General features: G+C 31.8%; 3 protein-coding genes across 4 annotated transcripts in view; 2 read left to right on the top strand and 1 right to left on the bottom strand.

Annotated features, from left to right (window-relative positions):
• LOC139482565 (ATP-binding cassette sub-family D member 1-like) overlaps positions 1–17,644 on the bottom strand; it is a 31,449-nt gene extending 13,805 nt beyond the window's left edge. Inside the window, exons 1-8 of the mRNA XM_071266478.1 lie at positions 16,509–17,644; positions 13,267–13,453; positions 12,000–12,124; positions 10,634–10,787; positions 9,777–9,871; positions 9,212–9,357; positions 8,308–8,453; positions 6,617–6,701 (exon numbers count right to left, since the gene is read on the bottom strand). Coding sequence (XP_071122579.1) covers positions 6,617–6,701; positions 8,308–8,453; positions 9,212–9,357; positions 9,777–9,871; positions 10,634–10,787; positions 12,000–12,124; positions 13,267–13,453; positions 16,509–17,429 — 1,859 coding nt within the window. The 5' untranslated portion in view covers positions 17,430–17,644. The remainder of the gene's footprint in view (positions 1–6,616; positions 6,702–8,307; positions 8,454–9,211; positions 9,358–9,776; positions 9,872–10,633; positions 10,788–11,999; positions 12,125–13,266; positions 13,454–16,508) is intronic.
• On the top strand, positions 276–4,280 carry LOC139482570 (uncharacterized). The gene is made up of 2 exons (XM_071266486.1): positions 276–506; positions 1,644–4,280. The coding sequence occupies exons 1-2, from the start codon at positions 486–488 to the stop codon at positions 3,606–3,608; spliced, it is 1,986 nt and encodes a 661-aa protein (XP_071122587.1). The 5' UTR covers positions 276–485; the 3' UTR covers positions 3,609–4,280.
• The window catches only part of LOC139482556 (uncharacterized), a 35,498-nt gene continuing 28,661 nt past the window's right edge, over positions 17,549–24,385 (top strand). For both annotated transcript variants that reach the window (XM_071266471.1, XM_071266475.1), the window contains exon 1: positions 17,549–17,687. In XM_071266471.1, coding sequence (XP_071122572.1) covers positions 17,625–17,687 — 63 coding nt within the window. In that variant the 5' untranslated portion in view covers positions 17,549–17,624. The remainder of the gene's footprint in view (positions 17,688–24,385) is intronic.

A 24,385-nucleotide genomic window follows, 5' to 3' on the forward strand; every position in this document is an offset into this window, starting at 1 on the left:
TTTTTTTGGAAAATCCCATTTAGTACGTACACTCAAAAACATAACTCCTGACAATCACAACTATGTAACATTTTGGTGATTAAGATTTCAAGGACAAAAAGGCGTTAATTTCCTTATCATATCAAGTAGCTGATTTCCTTTCAAGGAAACTGACACTAAGAAAGTAAAAAGATAAAATCAAGAAACAATTGTTTTTCCTTATGAAATGCTGATACTTATACTCATGATTGTTTTCTTAGGTCTTCTATTTAACAAATAAAATAAAAAAACCTGCCATTTTAGTTTCAGTTTTTATGTTCTCAACAACTTCAAACTTTCCATTGTTTTAACAGTTCCTTGCATTGTTTGAAAGTTTATGTATATAACAATAATTTTCTTTCAAACAATTGACAATATGTGTACCATAGCCAAAGAAAAGTTGTTTGCAGTTTGTTGATCTTATTGAGCCTGCAAAAAACTGGAGAAGACAATAATTAATATAGAAAATGGCAGAGAAAGAATTAATGGTAAGAAATTTAGATATTTAAACTAATTTCGTGTTTAATTGTGTTGATTTTTTCACTTTCCCAAGATATTTGTTAATTCATCAAAGTGTTTTTTGATATGAGGATATGACTGTATCTACAGAACAACTAGCAATGCTCTGTTCACTATATCACATTTCCATCTGAACAAAAAGGACAGAGAACACACAACTTAAAAGAACAGTATGCCTCTGCTTAATGACTATGGATTCATTTATTTTCATGCGTAACAACTTTCTTGGATTGAGGAAAAGTTGCATTTTTTTTAGATATTTGATTTTGTTGTTTTGGCAAAGTCTACATATATTCCTTCTCAAAATTTGTATTTTGTTGAACATTTTAAGTCATGGTTATCCTGTACCCACATAATCCTCAAAAAATTGGTATCGTTCTTATGTTGTACTGTTATACCACTGTCCCAGGTTAGGGGGAGGGTTGGGATCGCGCTAACATGTTTAACCCCGCCACATTATTTATGTATGTGCCTGTCCCAAGTCAGGAGCCTGTAATTCAGTGGTTGTCGTTAGTTTATGTGTTACATATTTGTTTTTCGTTCATTTTTTTTACATAAATAAGGCCGTTAGTTTTCTCGTTTGAATTGTTTTACATTGTCTTATTAGGGCCTTTTATAGCTGACTATGCAGTATGGGCTTTGTTCATTGTTGAAGACCGTATGGTGACCTATAGTTGTTAATGTCTGTGTCATTTTGGTCTTTTGTGGATAGTTGTCTCATTGGCAATCATACCACATCTTCTTTTTTATTTACAACAAATACTAATGAATACAAAGTAGGTATCTATCAAACATATATACAGGGTACTGAAATTCTGTGACACTAATCTACCAGATTAAGGTCAAAATCTATCAAACTCAGTTGATCTCGATAACTTCAGAAGCAGTCCTTTACATTGTAATTGATTTTCAAACTTAAAAAAAAATGAGTGATTGTTGCTTGTCAAAACTATAAAGTTTAATAGCTATCTCAACCTTCCACTTTTACCGATAATAAAGATATTTCACTCTGCTACATGAAATAGAGGGATAATGAGCAAAAGTATTGTAAAATAATAAAATAAGAAGTTTGTTGTTATTAGGATTAATGGTTATTTATTTTGTAGACTGATATGCAGAAAATGGCTGGAATGTCCACAGAAGAATATGAATCGTTAAATTTTTACAAATACCTTTGCCGAAAGATTGGATCTGAGGAAGTCGTGAAAATTAGAAGATTAACTACAACTATGATCGATATGGGACAAACAGATATTTTTAAAAACATAACAAGTGGAAGTAAAGGGGAAGGCCTTTATTTCAAAAGCAGTGATTTAGATATAATGGGTATTGATCCTTTCTTTAAGGTATATCAATCTGAAAAAGAGGCTAATTTCGATGGTCTGTTTATTCCTTTAATAATGAACACTGAGGAGACCCTACCATGTTTTACACAATTACGCCTGCCTAATTATTTTCATTTTTTGCTGCCATCTTTCAAAAACAAGTGGCAAAGAACTCACCTTGGATATATGTTTTCGAGTGAAAATTATAAACTAGTCCATTTGTCGATTTATCCTCCCAAAATGGCAACAATGTTTACAAATATTCATGGACCATGTGTATCTGATACAAATGATGCTGTGGATATAGCATTTTGCCTGAAATGTGACCAATGGATATTTCAGGCACAGCCATGGGTTAGTAGATCTCGATCTACATGGCCTTCACCTGAACTCATTTCCAAAATAATATCTTGCGGTGTGTTATTCGTGCCAATAGGCTGCAAAGGATCTGCCAATGAAAATCTAGAATGGCGAATTTCATTTTCCGTAGCAGAAAAATTTCTTATATATTCATTCAGTCACACGCAATTATTATGCTATGCTTTGTTAAAAATCTTATTAAAGGAAATAGTAGAGAAACATGAAGATTTGAAAGGTTTATTGTGTTCATACTTCTTGAAAACACTTATGTTTTGGATTTCAGAAGAAACAGACCAAAATTTATGGAAACCTGATAATATTATAACATGTTTCCTGTCATGTTTACAAAGACTGCTGTACTGTGTAAAATATTCAATCTTGCCACATTATTTTATTCCTGATAATAATTTTTTCTGTGCACGGTTCAATGTGATGAACAAAGAAAAATTAATCACCATACTTAAGAATTCAAATGAACAAGGAATAAACTGTTTCAAGTCTTCTGAGACCCTTCAAGATTATCCAAGACTGTCCTTCCAAATCCCAGAATCTTTTGCAGTTATCAGAATAATACCAGAAACATTTTCTTATTTTCCAAGTATAAAGAATATGCGTCTACTATATCATTTTCTACATAGTTCTAGAACAGGTTTATCTAGAGGACTATTTGCTTTACATTTATCAAACGCATGTAAGTTTGCTCTAGATGCTTCAAAACATCGCTATAGCTCAGAAAACAAACATCAATACTTGAAGTATAAATACGATTTGAGCCATTTATTGATTGGTGTTAATTCAGATGCAGTATCAGGATGGCTGACATTAGCATCTTTCTTCTATGTGCACAAAAACTATGTTGCCTCATTATCTGTAGTAAATTATACATTGCAGAAATACACAGATGAGAAATTTTATACTGTATTGACCACGACTGAGGACACATTAAATCGTTTCCAAAAACAGGAGCTGAATCTGATGAAGAAAGAAAAACTTTATACGATATATAAAACATTAACAATTTTTCCTCTACAATTTTATTATAAGTCATCAATAATTCCACAAGAGTTACAAGTAGATGTAGATGTTACAAACAACCATGCAAAGTATCATCCAATAGGATTTGCATATTTCCTTAGCTTCCTATGTTACTACCATAGACAAGACATAATATCATGTAGACATTTTCTACAACTGCTTAAATCAACAATAACATATCCAAGTTTACAAGCAAATTTCGATGCTTTCACATGTTCACCATTGTTTTGTGGTATTGCTCATCAGTTATTGGGTGAGACAAACTTAGCTAGACAAATATTTCAACTATGTGCCATGTTTGATCCTGATAATTTAACTAGTAGAGCATCAAGGTTACAAGGTCTCATCTGAGTTATAAACATTACAAAATGTCATCTGACACTAACAACGTTATTAAGAGTTAGCTGACTCTTATCAATTTACAAGGTGTCATCAGGCACAAACAATGTTATTTAATGTCATCTGACACTATCAAGGTTACAAGATGTCATTGGGCACTAACAAATAATATAGTAATTTACATATTCAGGGCTCATACTACTGACTTCTCTTTTTGAAACTGATATGCAGAAGTGGTGATAATTTAAAGGAGAAGTGCTTGTTTGCTCGAGGCCTTACAATGTTTGGTATTTTTGGTTTTTACTATAATAAAAAGGGCTATATGTACATGGTGTGCATATATAATTTTTTTGTATTGTTCAATTCATACTTGGGTTCATACTAAGTTAAAGTAACAATTCAAATTCAAAGTTCAACTTCTATGTTATCATGTTTATGAAATTCAGTGTTTCTCATTAAAAAGATATATAAATTTAACAAAGTTAAGATGGGACATAATATAAGTTTAATAGTCCCACAGTTGTTCAATTCTAATAAATAACTTAAAAGTTGTGCCATTTATGAGTCTGCAGTCATAATGTAAGAATCCAGATTTCATTCATAGCAGGTCTGTTTCCCAAACTCAAGATTCCTAATTTGTACAAATGTTAAATGGCGGACAAAGAAAAATTTACAAAAAATAAACGATGCTTGAGTCGTAATTTGGAAAGGAATGTGACGTTTTTAATGCAATCAATGGATTTCAATTTTACTTTAGGCACCTTTCATCAGATTCTAAAGTATTGCAAAATTATTTTGCTGAAAGATAGCATAATTTGACTTACACTTTCGAGTCTAGCAGAAGTGATTAAAATAACATGCAACCAACTTTAGTCAAAGCTTGTTGCCCTTGGATCAGCAAAAAACACAATACCAAAACCCTATCACGATCCATATAACGTTAAAGGGCACATGGAGTCAAATATTTCTGAAGAAAAAGGGCATGACGTCTTTGGCACAAGGACATGGCATCGGGCCATGCTAAATTGCTTGAGATAAACACTAATGATACAGCAGCCCAACAACACCCTAAAACAAATATGACTGTATGAATTGAAAAAGAGGGGGGAATCAATGACACAGCAGCCCAACAAAACCCTATTACCACAATACAGCTGCAAGAAAACACTAACTCTTCTATAAATAACTACATTTGTTTTACTTTCACTTTCAATTTAAAAATAACATTTTCTTGATTGTCATTGTGACATCACTTCCAGAGAATTGCGAAACTGCAAGTTTTGTACTTCAGTGTTTCAAAGATGTCATGCTTGTTAGCAAAACATGTAGACCATAATAAACCATTATTTTGCAGTAATACACGGGTGTTGTTGTCTTTAATTTTGTTTTATGCATTGTGAGAAAAGTTAAATAAATTCTTCTAAAAGAACACCTCACCTTCAAAAAAGTGATTTTTGCAAAGTGAAGTTAACATTTAATAAACAGCTGCGCCATGAGCGCATGATACGCCTGACATCTTGTGTGGAAGTTTTATGCAATAATCATAAATAGTTTCTGAAAAAGTTTAAAGCAATAACCATATATTATTTTTGAGACATGGCAGGACATGTGAAACCCCCCACCCTGTTTTTTTTTTACAAAAAACTAAATATCACTAAAATATTTTTTTTACAAAAAACTAAATATCACTAAAATAAATTTTTTACAAAAAACTAAATATCACTAAAATAAAATTTTGAATCAAAACCAAAAAGTATACAGATCTTTAGATTAATATAACAAAGAAGTGTGTAAAGTTTTAAGCAATAATCATAAATTGTTTTTGAGATACGGCGATACATGTAAAATAACCCTCCCCCTTTTTTACAAAATACTAAATAACTGAAAAATAAAATTTTGAATCATCACCAAAAAGTATACAGATGTTTAGATTAATATAACAAAGGAGTGTGTAAAGTTTTAAGCAATAATCATAAATCATTTTTGAGATACGGCGCGACATTTAAAAAAACCCCTCCCCTGTATAACAAAATACTCAATAAGTCAAAAATAAAATTTTGAGTCATAACCAAAAAGTATGCAGATCTTTAGAGTAATATAACAAAGAATTGGTTTAAGTTTTAGGCAATAATCATAAATAGTTTTGGAGATTAGCGTGACATGTAAAAAATCCCTCCCCCTTTTTTACAAAATACTCGATAACTCAAAAATGAAGTTTTGAATCATCACCAAAAGTATACAGATCTTAAGATTAATATAACAAAGACATGTGTAAAGTTTTAGGCAATAATCATAAATAGTTTTTGAGATATGGCACGACATGTAAAAAATCCCTCCCCCTTTTTTACAAAATACTCAATAACTCAAAAATGAAATTTTGAATCATCACCAAAAAGTATACAGATATTAAGGTTAATATAACTAAAAAGTGTATAAAGTTTTAAGCCATAATCAAGAATCGTTTATGAGATACGGTGTGACATGTGAAAAAAACACACCCCTGTTTTAGTTACAAAGTGCTGTAACTCAAAACGTTTAAATCTTACTATCACCAAAAAGTATACAGATCATTTGACCATCATAAGAAACAACTGTATTAGTTTCATGAAATTTGGATAAGTCGTTCTCAAGTTACGGTGCGACATGTTTACGCCGGACAGACAGACGGACGGACGGACAGACAGACAGACAGACGGACAGACAGACAGACACCGGACATTTGTATACCATAATACGTCTTGCAAAATTTTGACGGGCTTATAAAAAAGCTAAAATTTCCAATAATGATAAAATTTTAAAATTCACTCTGTCAAAATTGTAAAACAACTCGCAATTGACATTTTGTGAATTCTGATAATGTCAGTTGTAAGTAAAAAAATAGTATACAAATAAAAAAGTGCAAGACCAGACAACCTTAATTTTGTCGAAATTTTACCACATAAAATCTTGCTGTTGAATGTTAGACATTTTCTAATCTTGGACTGTAACAGTTATAGATTCTAATATCATAAGTCACAAACCTGTGATAGAATATCCTAGCCATGCCCATTCTCTGTTTCTCTCCTCCAGATAACACATCTTTCCAATCACTTTCTGAATCCCAACCTACAGAAGAATATACATGGTTGATATCAGACATTGACTTTGAAATCGAAATCATGGACATATGAACTTTTTTTGCAAGTCTGGGCTTCGGTCTAGGTAGTTCATGTACAATATCACTAGATAGTCAACACCATGGTTGTTAGTTTGAACCCTGCATATTCTAATTGAATAGGTTTGCCAGTTTTCCTACTAAGTAAGTAAGTAAGTAAGTAAGTAAGTAAGTAAGTAAGTAAGTAAGTAAGTAAGTAAGTAAGTAAGTAAGTAAGTAAGTAAGTAAGTAAGTAAGTAAGTAAGTAAGTAAGTAAGTAAGTAAGTAAGTAAGTAAGTAAGTAAGTAAGTAAGTAAGTAAGTAAGTAAGTAAGTAAGTAAGTAAGTAAGTAAGTAAGTAAGTAAGTAAGTAAGTAAGTAAGTAAGTAAGTAAGTAAGTAAGTAAGTAAGTAAGTAAGTAAGTACTCACTCACTCACTCACTCACTCACTCACTCACTCACTCACTCACTCACTCACTCACTCACTCACTCACTCACTCACTCACTCACTCACTCACTCACTCACTCACTCACTCACTCACTCACTCACTCACTCACTCACTCACTCACTCACTCACTCACTCACTCACTCACTCACTCACTCACTCACTCACTCACTCACTCACTCACTCACTCACTCACTCACTCACTCACTCACTCACTCACTCACTCACTCACTCACTCACTCACTCACTCACTCACTCACTCAATCAATCAATCAATCAATCAATCAATCAATCAATCAATCAATATATCAATCAATCAATCAATCAATCAATCAATCAATGGAAATACAGCATTTAATCAGCTTATAGATACATGTCAAATGGTTACTTGGAGACTACTGTAAATTCAGAATTTATTGCGATGTTTTTATTATTGCGAAAAATGCTTCAGAGTTATCATCGCAATAATTGAAAATCACAATTAGAAATTTATTATATGAATCAAACAGGATTTTTCCCCAATATTTCAAAAATTAAAATTGCATTTTAGTCTAAAATGACAAAATTACAATAATAAATGCATGAAATAATTTCTGAAATTACAGTCAGTTGTATATGTGTCACTTTTGTCAAAGAGTGTAAAATTGACCATTCTAATAATGAAATCTTACATTTACTTTTTACTTGTGGGAATCCAATACATACCATGAAATTGCATAAACACAAGTTCTATGCATTAAAATCATACATGTCTTGTGTTATTATGGTTCTATTATGAATTTGGAGATTAATAATAAAATTGTACAATTTAAAATTGGATAAATTTCTGTGTTTTTTTCTTCACATCTATATACATTGGTAATTGACTTCCTATAAAATCTAGATTTTTTTTTTAAAATGATAGCCAATTAAGGTTTCTCAATAAAATTTGTGAAAATATTACAAGAACATTCAAGCTGATTAATTGTATTAACAAATTTCAAACAAAGAACTGAAATGCAATACTGCATATATATTTCTCAACTACCCCAAACCAAGTATGGGTAAACAAAGAAAACATGTATGCTCTTAATACAAAATGATTGATTAGGGCTGGAAAGAAAAAAAAAATTAAAAAGTTTTAAGCAATATACCTCCTTCCCTGTCGACTATGTGTTGTAAGTTGACTATATTCAGTATATTGATTAAGTCTTTATCAGTCAAGCCTTTCTTCATCATATCTTCTACATTGTCTGGATAAATCACTTGGTCTCTCAATGTTCCTATAGACATATAGGGTCTATAAAATAGTATAAGAATTGTTATAATTTTTTATGATTTAGAGTAATTTCTGGCAATTTGATTGGCTGATATTGTCCTAAGTTTTTTTTTAAGTCAATTCAAATTATTTCCCTTATACCACTTTTAAAGAAAAAAAAGAAGTCCTAATATTTTTCATTTTTCAAAGTTTTAGATAGAATATCTAAATATATTTGATTGATATTGTCCAAATAATTAATAATTTTTAATACTATTTCTATAATATTATTTAAAAAAAAATTATAAATAAGTGGTGCGATAACAAAAATCAGGATGAATTCGTTACACAGTGTGTAATTGTCCTAATACAGGAATCATTTGGGTTAATAAATTCCAGTATTAGGAAAATCGCACACTGTGTAACTTATATTACATCATGTTCAATAGCATGGCATATATAGACAATTTACATAAATATGTTAACAGGGAGCCACTTATGAATTTGACCTTATATAATATTTACTACTCTTTATAGCTCTTCTTTGTCGTATAACTCATCATGTATTTATATATCCCTGGCTTTCAAATATTTGGTCTTGAATATAACTGAGAAAGGGAAATACAGAAAATCACCTATAACATTCAATTGTACCTGTTTTTCAATATGTATATACCTATAGTAAAGGTTCTTTCATTCAGATAAATATTATCCACAAAAATTTAAACCCAAGATGACAAAAACAAATTCATATATAGAAGGTAATTGCAAAATGTTCAATATATTAAATAAATTGATACCTTTGAGGAATATAAAACATAGAAGTTGGTGGAGGTTTCTGAAGTTTTCCTTTATACACAGGCCACAATCCACTAAAAATTCTAAACAATGAGGATTTTCCACAACCATTTGGTCCAGTTATAAGAAGATGCATTCCAGGTTCAACCTGAAAAACGAAAAACACAGTTTAATATTCAACTCTATGTAAGAAGCCTGCAAAGGTTAATGGAATGAGAGTTATAGTAATAAAATATTTATTGTAATTTAAAAAAAATCCAAAATTATCTCCCCTTAAAAGCAATTTTTAAAGAATGAGTTGGATATATATATTTTGGTTTCAAAATCATATAATCTGCGTTGATGAACAGAAAAACTTGATAAAAAACCTTTTGCTTTATTACTCAATTCACAGCTGAATTCATTTCAACCACCATAAACATTTGCATATTTTGATAAATTTTCAAATTGTTCTAGAAACTGACACGAACAATCAGCTGATGAAATCTAGTATAGGCTAGTTATACAACAGTGATTGTAATCTCATTTTTTTGAATTCAAGTTACATATCCTTTGTTGTTAACTTACCCTCATAGTAAGACTGCCTACAATAACATCTCCATTGGGTGTAATGATGGCTAAATCTTCTGTGTCTATGACAGACTCTGTGTCAATTACCTCCCCTGAAATATTTTTCTTAACCTACATAAATTGTGAAGCCATAACATGGATAACATTCAAAGTAGCATATTTACAGTTAAAAAGAAATGTAATAACTTATATTCTTAACTTTTCAAAGATATTTTCACAAGACTTTAGCACACTTTACCATGTATTTGGTAAAGTATACATTTTAAAAAACCTAAACTACTATATTATAATTTTACCAGCAAACAATTTATTATGTAGAAAACTAAATGGCTTTAGTCTAACTGATTTTTGGTCAGTCAGACCAATTGTCTTACAGGCTACAGTTCTTTGATGTATTTTGGAAAGCCTCATTTTCCTGTAATAATCAATGCTATCCTTAGATTTTTTTGGTTATTGCTAAATGTTTTTGACCGCCATAAAAATCAACATGATTTATAAACAGTACCAATTAGTCAAATTCCTGTCTTACCCTTTCAAGAGGACTTTTTTCAGACTAAAGCCTTACATGGACTTTGGCTTGGGAAGTGCGCTGAAATATTTATATTATCACTATTTTCCAGATTTTTCTTTGATCTTACTGACTTATAATTTCCTTTCTCAGCACAGAAGGGTGATATGAAAAATAAGGGGGCATGTGCTGTACGTTGTCAATAAAATTAACAATGTCGTCATAGGTAACAGATTTTCAATGGTCATCTCAACTCGATTGCATTTTTTACTTATGAAGTACCAGCTCAAGCAAGGAAATTTAATGTTGTTGTGATGACCAACAATAATCTATAATTATCAAATACCTTTTATTTGTAATGGTCCAGAGATTTTCTCTAAGTTTGACTTTCCCTTTTTTTGCTTTGTCACAATTGTCCTTTTGTACTTTCCCTGTCTGATATCATTAAAAGTTTCAAACATTTCTGAAACTCGAGATGTGTATCCAGCTAGTTCAGTTATCTAAAATGTAAGTTATTCATGATAAACATGGATAATATATATACACAACTTACACCTGCAAGGTAAAGAATATTATAATCTTTGATCATACATGTACATAAATTTATCCAAAAGTACCTGTAATTTTAATAGACCAATCCATTAGTTATCATTCAGTATGTTCCTGTTTGTTGTTTTAAAGAATTAAAGTATAATGCAATGTTCATCAAAAAACAAATATCTTTTTAATCGTATGATTATCATCATTTTACAGTTAAATCTGTAATAACTGAACCCTGACTTAACAAAAAATCTGCCTTAACAAGACTAACTCCGCATTTATTGGACCATGTGTTGTTCATGGTTGTTAGAATGTATTTTTCCAGGAGTGATGTGTTGGCTGTTGAGGTTGTACTATACAGTATTTTTGGTGATTCCCCATTATCCTTCTATGAATAAGGCCAACCTTAAGAAATTCCATGTTTGATGTTACCTACCTATGCCTTATTGGGTCAGGTAGGTGAGTAGGGGTTTTACCGTATAGCAGGTTATTTTTGCATGTGTAAAATTTCTCAAATTTCATTGAATAAGGTAAACGAATTATTTTGGCCGATTCAAAACTTTTATCATGTACATTTTTAAGTTGGATGAATTTGTTTTGACGATTTTGTTCTATATATAGAAAAATACTGGTAAGCGAAAATTTTCACCCTGCAAAAATATCCCGCTATATGATATTATTTTTTAGGCCAACAACATAAGTTACATGTTTTACCCTCGCGGGGAGTCAAGGTTGTTCAAGCTGGAAAAAATTTGAAACAATTTGTGTCAAAAAATATTTCAGCTTAACTGCTTTTTGGGTGGGTAGGTAAACAACATCACACAATTCAAATTTTAATTTGGATCTTATCAATGAATTGTAAACGGGTACAAAACCAAACATAAGATTAAACTGTATAAATTTTCAGCCCTTAAGGAGTTCTGTTCCAACAGGTTGCACATTATATGAAATCAAATAGAGATATCTAATGTGATATTTAAAATGAATATTACTGTATTACTTGATACAATTTTTCAAGCGCATTTAAAGAATAACAAAACTTGGTTGTTTTTTTATACATTATTACAGAGCATTTCCATGTTTACAAATTTGTTTTTATCTAATATTCTCAAAATTTTAAATTAAGTTTAAAAAAATGTCCAAAAGCTTTCTTTGCCGTATCTTTGTTTTACCTCTTTATAAGAAGACATCATTCGTTCTACAGCATCAGCACAATTGATCAGTAAGTTCCTAGCTGTAGTAAAGGCTTTTGTTCTATCACTAACACCTCCATCTGGGTCATCATCCACCTCTGATCCTATAAAAGCAGATATGTATTAGTAGAAGTGACTTATATGAATGCACCGAAACAGTCATTACATAAAAATATAAATGCCCACATCCAAGTTTGCTTTCAGTTATTCAGTAACATCATTTTTTTTATAATAAGAGTATAATTCAATGTTATTTACTTTTATCTGTGTTTTATTTAAGAAATAATTCTATCCTGCCATGCTCTATGCTCATTTTAACATGGGTAGGCATTATATTTGTTAATATCTTAATACCGAGCTTTAGGAATATTTGAACTTTTTCACTTCGAAGCGGACCTATAGTATAGTAGACGCTCGGAATGTCGCCATTTTGATTTCATGAACCAAAAACGTTATAGAAAATCAGCAGTTTATCAATAAAAAAAAAGAACAGAAACATTTAAACTTACTTTTAGAATATTTTTATTTAATTTCCTAGCGAGCAACACCTACAAAAATGTCCATTTTGATCTCTGGCGTTGTTCAAAATTCACCTGACGTTGCAATTTCAATTGTGATGTCAATCACGTGCAGCCCATGTTCTATTTGAATTAGAACATGGCTTTGTACCCAAAGCTTAAGAAGAACGTCATATTAGAATTTTGTACAACACCAGCATTTGAGTTTATTGTGATGACAATTTTTGTTATGGCATATACATGTATGAGGAACCTTACCATGATTACTAAGTGTCAATCTTGAACATGGAGTCAAAGTCATAAACCTTGCCAGTCAGACATGAACACCTTGCAATCATTCCATACACCAAATATGGGTGTAGTATTAATTACTTAAAGTATCCAAGAAACAAACTTATTGATTCAGACCTAACCATGAAAACATAAGAAAATGAGGTCATGTACACACACCTTTATCATATAGACATATAAATGTATGTATACATATACCAAATATGAATCTCTACAATTTTTTTTTAGTCTGTTATACCATGTATACTAACTGCTTTTCTTCACTATGTCTCTACAGCATGTACAGTGAATTCAGAATGATTTGAAGCTTGACATCAAAGAAAAGTAGTAAATGACTATTTGTTGGTATGTAAATGTTGTTATTTTTATTAATTCCTTATGTGTTTTGATTGATGTTTCTTTGATGTGTATTCCTAATCATCATATCTTAGACTTACCATCAGCTCTTATTCCACCACCTTTTGCTGTAAGAATAGGTATCGCAACCATAATCAAACCACTGGCACTCCAAACATACTTCATTAGGAATTGTTCAAACATGATATACCACAATCGTTTGTTAAATATCAAATGCATTTGTTCAGCTAACTTTTTATAGCATTTCTGTAGAAGATTCAACTCTATCTGAAATAATAACAATCATGACAATAGTCATTGACATTTAAGTCAATAAGATATAAATTATATATCATTATTATGTTTACGTATACACTTACATGTATTTATAACTTAAGTAGGACCGTTTTTAATCTTGCTAAATTGATAAATAATTTAATAAAGATCTGAACATGGATTAGAAATTTCATATTCATGATCTTTCAATTAACTTTTATTCTAAAATGAGTTAACTACTTTAAACATGCTTTGGATAAATTTACTATTTACTTACCATGCTTACATAACTAGTTCATTTTGTATAAAAATAATTGATTAGGGAACAATATTGTGTACTGGCTACATGTATCAACCATGTACATATACATTGTATATACTGTATATGTAACAGCCACTATGTTCGTCAGTTACTTTGTTACGGCGGAACATTTCAACTAGTCATTTCATTCCGATGGAACTTTCCAACTAGTTGTTTTATTTTAGAGCAGTCAAAAAGTTCTGGAATAAAGTAACTAGTTGAAAAGTCCCGGAACAATGTAGCTAGTTCAATAGTTCTGGCGGAACAGAACAATTACTTAATTGGGTCAGAATGTTGCCATCATAACGAAATAAGTTCTAATTTATTGTTATACATTAATCTGAAATTGACTGGCTTTAAAAACGCAACACTAATTTTTTAGATGTTATTTACCAAATCATGCTTGATCTTCATACCACTACTATTCATGCTTATCATACTTATTTCTCTTTCGAAAAAATCAACATCTGACCTACCTGTTGTTATTGAACATACTTGATTTTTGAGATTGCACGAATTTCAGAAAGCCAAATTTTGAACCAATAAAAGATTTTTTTAATTTTTTTATCTTGGTGAAACAGTTCTTTCAATCCTTGGCCACACTTAAAACAGTTAAAAAATGTTCAATCTCATATTGCTAAGACTGAGGAATGAAAAACTGAATCAACCCATTCAAATACTGTAAACAGGAAAACATAAACGTGCTGCAACCTGCAGACAATTTGAGATCAGAAACTTGTCTTACTGTCCTTCAGACAATTATATCAGTAGACAGGATTTGTCAAAGACCATCAATGACCAGATCAACATGTAGTGACAATGCAATGTCAATAGAATTTGATTACACAACGTCATTTGCGAGACAGGTCTACGGCCGCAACATCAACTGCGAATCAAATTGCTGAATGCCATTTTGCACAGATTTATGGCAAAAATGTTTCCCATTAACTGAACTGCCAAAGAATCGACTGCAGAAAAACATTTTAAGCCTTAAACATGTGTTAAAGTTTCAACCGCATGATTGCCAAAACCCATTACAACAGCAAAACAGAAACCAAAACGTGCTGAACAGAATTGATTGACCTTTCTGGTAATCATTTTGGCGTTTGTTACAGGCAGCCATTGCTTTTAAATTAGCGATGACATGTTCATTAGTAAGGAGAAAACCATGCAAGGTTTTAGTGTATACCACAATATTTGAACATTGAAAATGACGTAATAAATTCAACTTTCTAACTTGCATTTTTTTTAAACATTGAAGTAATGAAAGAACTTTCCGTTCATAAGTTTGTTTACAAAAAATTGTATATTTGAAAATGGGAATTAAAAAGAATAATTTAGTGTTGCGTTTCTAAAGTCGGTCAGTATATTTTTAAAAGTACCCACATGAGGAGGAACTTTTGGGCTAGTTTGTTAGTTCCGGTTTTGACTAATTAATTTGCAAAAGAGGAACTGTGTCAGACTAGTTGATACATTTTTTTGTAAGTTCCTTTTGACTTTTGTAATCAGTATCTTGGTTCCCCTTTGAAAGGTTTAAATATAACTAGAACACACCCGTGATATCACGGGTACGTGACTGAATTATAGTATATAACTATGCGCAAGCCTTATTTTAGTATTAGTATTGTCATCTGATAAAGTCATGCCGATTATAAGATACACAGTTTTTCTCTGCTTTCAAGTCTTTCTGTTTGAACCCGTCGAACTGAAACAATAATATTAATTATTTGGAAAACAAAAGGTCCTGGAATGGAGTATTTTTTAATCAACAGCATTGTCCTATATAAGTTATAAATACAGTTGAATTCTTTGCTTCGCTGTTTTACGTCATGCCCACTAACAAATTGAAAACTGTACCTATACGCCTTATTTTTAGTCCAGATTTTTAGCATTCGTATTGTTATCTTAGAAAGTCTTACTAATTAAAATACTACAATAGGTAACAATTTGACAATTTAGTAGTGTCAACCCTGTGGTTATGACCCGTGTATATAGCATATTAATCCTGAAAACAACGTTTGGTGGTGCGCCTGTCAGATGCGGAACGTACAGATAAGGTAATAGGTAACAGGTGAATATACTATTGGTATCGGTAGCGGACTCGACCCGGAACTTCTTAATTATTGGCAATATTAATTACATGGAAAACAAAAGGGCCTGGAGTGGTGTAATTTTTAATCTACACCTTTGTACTATATTAGTTATATATAAAGTTGAATTCTGTGATTCGTCGTTTTTACGTGATGACGGCTAACAAATTGGACCTCGTAATTTTAGTATTATAGATATGTTGCCCTTTTACTTTGCATCAATTCTCCAAATGGAACTTTGTGACTGGTTGATTTGGGCTATTTTGATAGTTCCGGTTTGACTAATTTGGCAAAAAGGAACTTTCTAACTTGTTGATTATGTTCCTTTGGAACTTTTCAACAAAGTAACTAGTTAATAAGTTCCTCCGGCTAGTTAAGTTCTTTCCGCCCAGAACTTTCCAACGCCGGAACAAAAGAGCATTTACATATATACATATTTAAAAACATCCCAACCTTATATAGCTGACTGCATTAATGGTTTTACTCATTGTTGAAAGCTAAGCCATGCAGTGACCTATAGAAATTAATTTCTGTATCATTTGGTCTCTTGTGAAGAATTGTCTTAATTGCAATCACACCACATCTTCTTTTATATAATCAAATTACCAGCTGGGATTACATGTAATATTTAAACATGTTAAACATCAGCGACCATAACTCTAAATTCATAATTTACCTTGTGACCACCATAGAATGCAATTTCCTCAGCATTGGCAATTACTCTCGAATGGACAAATCTGAGGTCACCTTTGAGTCTAGCCTCCTCTGCAACAAGATTACCAAACTTTGGTGATATTGCTTTTAGAATTTGTGCTGTCAAATATAAAACCGCTACTCCTATTATTGAGGGATATTTAGAACTTGCCCCTCTTCTGCTTGCAAGTGTGTATAATGTGAAAGACATTAATGTTACATCAAGCAATGGTTTGGTCAAATGTGAATATAAGTGTGCTAAAGACTGAGTGAACATGGTTATATCATCTGTTAGACACTGATCAACATTAGCAAGTCTACTGTCCAAGTTGCTGACTCTGTAATATGTTTGATTGTCAAAATACAGATTATAAGCATGATTCACTAATCTTGTTCTTAGAACTAAAGCAAGTTCACACTCTAGATATCTGATGAGACTGTTAATAAATGTTGCAGGAATGGATATTAGAAGCCACTGAGACAGTTGTAGTAAAAATGCTCTAAGATCACGTCTAACAATAGTTCTTACAATTTTTCCATCTAACATGGAAACATAAATTGACAAAAATGTTCTTGCAACTAGAGTTGCAGTATGAAGTGTTAGAATGCCAAAAGCTTTGCTCTTTAACCCTGGGAACAGTATTTTCAGAAGATAACGAAGTTGTCTGTAAAATTCCTTGTTTAAACTTGCTTTCCCCTTCTTGTCATTCACAGAACCAATCCCTTCGTCTACAAAATCTTTGCGTTTTGAATTTGGCCGATTCTCTGAGCCAAATAATATTTTTCTGAATTTTGGAGACAATTTTTTGGCACCAATTGCAAGTAGAACAGCTATTAGAGCTCCTTTTGCAATCTTTTCCTGTAAGCTTTTGGTAGAAGTAATCGATCCTACCATTTTAGACATCTTTCTTGGAATGTAAACCGATGATTAATCATTCAATCGTAAAATTTTAACCAAAATCTGAAATTTTGTTCCTCTTGTCCTCCATGACAGATCACATGTGATACGAGACTTTGAACTTTGTACTTTTCTTAGTTTTCAACGAAGAAGAGCTGTAATCGTCTGCTTTCCTGTTGACTGTTGTTGGTGTTACTGGAAATGAACTGGGTGGGAGGCTCTAGAAGTCGAATACGAACGCAAAATGAAAGGAAACTACAGCGTGTATTTATCTTTTCTTTATTATCGTCACGAATACATATTTTTTCAAACCATCGCTGTTATATTCATGGACTCAGAGTGTAAACTCATGAACTTATATGTAACTTGTAAGCCTGAGGTCACTTGAACATTATGTTGTAGTAAGGCAAATGTTTATTACATGATAGTTTTGTACCTTGTCCTTGGCTCAAAATAAGCCTAAGGCTGTTCGTTTTATTTCCTTGTATGATGCCAGTCAATATATTATATATATAATATAAATCTGAAATATCATTTTTTAAAGATGATTATCATTCATGATAGGAATTTTAGAATTTAAAGTTTTTCTATCAGGTCCAGAGCTGAGGCATTTAGTAAAGACTGTCCCTGTAGGCCAGTCTACCTGTTTTATCCTCATGCATATATAAGCTGTTCAATTGTTCAAGTTATAAATGTAATTATTCTGGGTAACTGTTTTTCACTATTTTTTTTATACTGTAGAGAATATTGGATGTACAATGTAACATGTTTAAAAAAAAATTGTGAAATTGTTGATCTTGATATTGTTGTTTAAATTAGACCAGTTTATTGTTTACATAAAATATTGGGTTAAAATTTCAAATTTTCAAATATTTTATTGGACAAAGCACATATATGATACAATGCGTATTCCAAGATACAAACATATTAAACATGACAATTTATACATACAACATAAAGACAACATGTCAAGTACTAATTATATATATAATATCACAGTATTACCCAGAATTATACTTATATGCTTATGGTAGACCAACTGACATTAGATTTTTATTACGAAGTTCAAAAGCTTGTCAATGACTTAAATAATTACATATTTGTCTGGTGTCAACCAGATTTACTGGGTTAAGTTAGAATAATTTTCAAGGAACCATGCAGTTTAATTAATCTGAATGATATTTTTTTATTTTTTTATAGTATGTATATTAAGGTACATACTGAAACCCGGACCGGACCGGACTCCGGACCCGGACTTTGGTATGAAACCCGGACCCGGACCCGGACTGGCCGCCGGACCCGGACTGGGTAAAAATTATGAATTTTCTTAGAATCACCTTTTCTTTTTTAATCAGGAGAAGGAAGATAATTTTTTGAGAACTGTAACAAAGTACATTATAATAATGATAAGATCATCAAATTTTGCTCTTACTCTTGTATAGTCTAGAAGAGAAGACAAGCATGCAAGTTAGCCTTGCAATGATTCTGTATCTTCAATTTACAGTTGTGCAATTACTTTTAAAAAAATCATACATACAGTATGAATGTTTACAAATGACTTTAAAAAACATGGAAATATTTTTTTTATAAATTATAGGGAGAAAGTGGATTTTCTTAGAATTATTTTTTCCGTTTTTTATTAAAATTATTCAGAAGGAAGTTAATTTTGGCAGAAATAAACAAGATGCATTACATGTATAATAATTATGAAAATTAATCAGACCTGTATAACCGGCCCCATATACTGATATATACCGTGACAGTAGTTTATATGGGCAGCAGTGACGCGATGCATGAATACGCATTACGTAATTGTGTACTATATGTGTTTTAAAGTCCGACAGGAAATCACTAGAATACCTGGTCATGTCACCTCACAATAACTCTGGCAATAATTCCGTTAGTCATACTGATAATCAAATTAGGGAAGGACCGAATCATAAACAAATGTAATTACATAAAAGTGTTATGAACAAAATGATATTTAACTATGAAATGATTTAAAAAAATAATCTTATTTATAATCCCATACATGTATTTGAATCATAAACTTAGAAAAAAAAAACAGTTTAAAAACGACTGACTATAGTTGGCAGTAGTCCTTTTGTGACAGTTAATGTTTTTCAAGGGTATCATTTGCGCCATTTTTTCTTTCAAATATATCAATTGCGCCAAAATTCGGAAATTATTTGCACCAGTTTACTTGTGAAACATTTGTATCATACATAATAACGATAGACAAATATTTGATGATAGTGCGTTGGTTTCACCATCCGTAAGTGCTAAAATCCCATCTACCGAAAGACGTATGTCAGACGCTACACGGTATTGGTGCCACTTAGCGTTACACGACGTTCCTAATAAAACGACAATTTTGACGTTGTTCCACGGAAAGTTTCAAACGTTGACCTTATATTCTACTCATGTGAAATGTCGCTTAAAGTACAGAGATTTTCGAAGTTGCTTCTTTATATGGTTTTATTTTTTCAAGCCGGTGCAAATACAAAATTCCATTGAATTTGAACAAAATTTTAAATACATGAACAATTTTTAATTTTTGCGAAGAATTATAGATGCAACAATAACACAAAATAACAATTTGATGTCTTGTTATATGATTGAAATATATAAAAAGAAGATGTGGTATGATTGCCAATGAGATAACTCTCTACAAGAGACCAAAATGACACAGAAATTAACAACTATAGGTCACTCTACGGCCTTCAAAAGCAAAGCAAAAGCATAGTCTGCTATAAAAGGCCCCGAAATGACAACGTAAAACAATTCAGACGAGAAAACTAACTGCCTAATTTTTGTAAAAGAAATGAACGAAAGAGTCTGTTTTGTACATATTTTTGGGCGGTTTTTATCTTCAAATTGTTTTAAAACAAGTTAGTATGATACTATGAGTGAAATAAATGCAGAACAAATCTGAGGCGCGAATCTCTTTACTCTTAGGACGAGCGTGCTTACAACATATCACATTGGCTCTCTTTGCTTATAAGCAGTGACTTATACTTACATTATAATGCATATCATTCATTTTAACGTATAAGTAAGACCACAATCTTAACATCAACCACGATTTTATGGAAAACGTTAAATATTATATTTTCAAACATCTCTAACGAAAAGCTTTATAAAATGAAATAACAATCGTTTCTACCAAACTTTTCACGTGTACCTTTTCTGATATATAGTCTCATCTGTCTGAAAGTTTCAAAGCCATTGTCCCCGAAGAATTCCAAATATATTCCTTTTCTCTATTTTGGATATGTTTATTGACTGTACAATCGCTTGCACATCTACTGTACAATCATTTGGAGCTTTCATACACAATCGATTGACCCAAGTTTTATTAAAAACATAGAATATGCATTTCATTGGTTGTTCCTTGTCTGTCCTATAATATTCATCTATGGTGTTTGAAATGAAAATTAATTTATTACACACAGGCAGGGTTTCCCCTGGGTCAATTATTTTTTTCGCCACCTCTTTCGCCAAAACAATACATTTTCGCCACTTTATTATTTTTTTCGCCAAGTATTATCAATATATTTTTCATTTAAAATTTACCTTTTTTTCTACCCCCCCCCCCCCTTTTCCCTTAAATAAGATGATTTTGACTCATTGTGTCTATGATTATTCTCTAAAACTTATTTTAGAATCTACATTTTAATGAATAAACACTAAACATTTACTTTAAAACAACACTTTTAACTTAAAAGGGGAAAATATTCATTGTATTTTAAACAACTTTTCTAAATGAGGGGCCAATATACTTTTAACAATAAAGAAGATGTAAGTCCTGGAATACATGTTTTGATCATATAATACCCGTATAGTTCGTAGGGAAAGTTTCTTTAAAAGAAAAATACTGATGCCCTTTTGTACTAAGAAGTGATTTTTACAGCAAACCAAAAGCTTTTATCACATAAAATTGATCCTCATTTCATGTGTAGTCATTACATTAAAGGGTTACTCTCATTCGAGGGGTTGTTCCCAACCTTTTGGATAGATTTCTTCATAACGACAGTTTTCTTTTCTTGACCATCGTAAATGAAAAAGTTGAGACGTAAAACTATGCTTGAAACACGTGTGTCACTCAAACGACTTTAGTCTCCCTAATCAATTACCTATATTAAAGTCAAAGGATAATTAAAGTTTTAAATCGGAGATTTTTCTTGCTTTTGAACATTTTCGTCACAACAACAGCTTTTTTTCTGAACTATCTTTAAAAGGAGAGGAGACGTCAAAAGTTTGCTTCAAACACGTGCGTCGCAAAGTGGTAAATAAATTGTGTATGTGCCATTTAGTGGAAGCCATTTAACCATATCATTTTGTCAAACAATTCAATCAACACCTTTATTAATAAGTCCTTTGTTGTCGATAGCTATAAAATGCAATCAGCTGATTATTGATTTTCTGTCCTAATATTAATGAGGTCAAGGTGAATTCCGAGTATTGTCTGTTCGGGTAAAGTCCGAGAAACTCGAAAATAAGTAAATAAACAAGATGGAGGAAAATAAATCGTTATATATATTTCTTTCGCCAAATTCTTTCGCAAATGACGAATTTTTATCGCCACAATTATTATTTTTTCGCAAATTGCGAAAATGGCGACCGCCAGCGGAAACCCTGCTGACACAGGTATAGAAAACTTCAAGCTAGTGTGGGGTCATGTCAGGTCACAGACCGGACTCACCTGTTCAAGATAGTGTATTGCATGGTTGATTGCTACTTTAGTGTCTTTTATTGATCATTCCGATCATAGTCAAATAACTACAGAAATAGAGAAATAAATGAAGAAAAAAGAAAAATGAAAAATGGAAATGCAATCTTTCAATTAAACACTTAATACAGTATATGTATATATAACTCGTATACTCCCAGTCCGGGGTTATTTCAGGTCACGGTCCGGACTCGCCTAGTATTATTTCGTTGCTTCTCGGATAAAAGTCTTTTGTTAATTTTATCGATGACAATTTGATAAGGAAAAAGTTGAATGAATAAAAATGAATAAGTTCGTCTCATCAAATAATGTGTGAAGTTTTATATCTCTATCGATGTCTATATTTTGCGAATACACCTAGTCCGGGGTTACTTCAGGTCACCATCCGGACTCGCCTATTACATTTCATTTTTTCGTTAAATGTCGGATAAATATCTTATAAGTTTCTTATGTATTACATGCTTGATCAAATGTCCCGTCAATATACTTTACGACAATAAACAGTTTACATACAGTTAGTCGTCGTAATGCAATACACGCAGGTATAGTAAACTTCAAGCTAGTCCGGGGTCATGTCAGGTCACAGTCCGGACTCACCTGTTCAAGAATGTGTATTACATTGTTGAACGCCCTTAAGTGTCGTTTGTTGATTTTTCCGATGACAATCGAATAACTAAAGAAATAGAGAAATGAATAAAGGAAAAGTAAAAAGCAAAATGGGAAAAAAATCTTTCAATTAAACAAATAATTTAGTATATTTATATACAATCCGTATACTCCCGGTCCGGGGTTATATCAGGTCACAGTCCGGACTCGCCTAATATTAATTTGTTGATTCTAAGGTAAACGTCTTTTATTCATGTTTCCGACGACAATACAATAAGGAAAAAGTTGAATGAATAAAAATGAATAAGTTCGTCTCATCAAATAATGTGTGAAGTTTTAGATCTCTATCGATGTCTATATTTTGCGAATACACCTAGTCCGGGGTTACTTCAGGTCACCATCCGGACTCGCCTATTACATTTCATTTTTTCGTTAAATGTCGGATAAATATCTTATAAGTTTCTTATGTATTACATGCTTGATCAAATGTCCCGTCAATATACTTTACGACAATAAACAGTTTACATACAGTTAGTCGTCGTAATGCAATACACGCAGGTATAGTAAACTTCAAGCTAGTCCGGGGTCATGTCAGGTCACAGTCCGGACTCACCTGTTCAAGAATGTGTATTACATTGTTGAACGCCCTTAAGTGTCGTTTGTTGATTTTTCCGATGACAATCGAATAACTAAAGAAATAGAGAAATGAATAAAGGAAAAGTAAAAAGCAAAAAGGGAAAAAATCTTTCAATTAAACAAATAATTTAGTATATTTATATACAATCCGTATACTCCCGGTCCGGGGTTATATCAGGTCACAGTCCGGACTCGCCTAATATTAATTTGTTGATTCTAAGGTAAACGTCTTTTATTCATGTTTCCGACGACAATACAATAAGGAAAAAGTTGAATGAATAAAAATGAATAAGTTCGTCTCATCAAATAATGTGTGAAGTTTTATATCTCTATCGATGTCTATATTTTGCGAATACACCTAGTCCGGGGTTACTTCAGGTCACCATCCGGACTCGCCTATTACATTTCATTTTTTCGTTAAATGTCGGATAAATATCTTATAAGTTTCTTATGTATTACATGCTTGATCAAATGTCCCGTCAATATACTTTACGACAATAAACAGTTTACATACAGTTAGTCGTCGTAATGCAATACACGCAGTTATAGTAAACTTCAAGCTAGTCCGGGGTCATGTCAGGTCACAGTCCGGACTCACCTGTTCAAGAATGTGTATTACATTGTTGAACGCCCTTAAGTGTCGTTTGTTGATTTTTCCGATGACAATCGAATAACTAAAGAAATAGAGAAATGAATAAAGGAAAAGTAAAAAGCAAAAAGGGAAAAAAATCTTTCAATTAACAAATAATTTAGTATATTTATATACAATCCGTATACTCCCGGTCCGGGGTTATATCAGGTCACAGTCCGGACTCGCCTAATATTAATTTGTTGATTCTAAGGTAAACGTCTTTTATTAATGTTTCCGACGACAATACAATAAGGAAAAAGTTGAATGAATAAAAATGAATAAGTTCGTCTCATCAAATAATGTGTGAAGTTTTATATCTCTATCGATGTCTATATTTTGCGAATACACCTAGTCCGG

Source organism: Mytilus edulis, chromosome 1 (assembly GCF_963676685.1).
Source record: "Mytilus edulis chromosome 1, xbMytEdul2.2, whole genome shotgun sequence".
Lineage (NCBI taxonomy): Eukaryota > Metazoa > Mollusca > Bivalvia > Mytilida > Mytilidae > Mytilus > Mytilus edulis.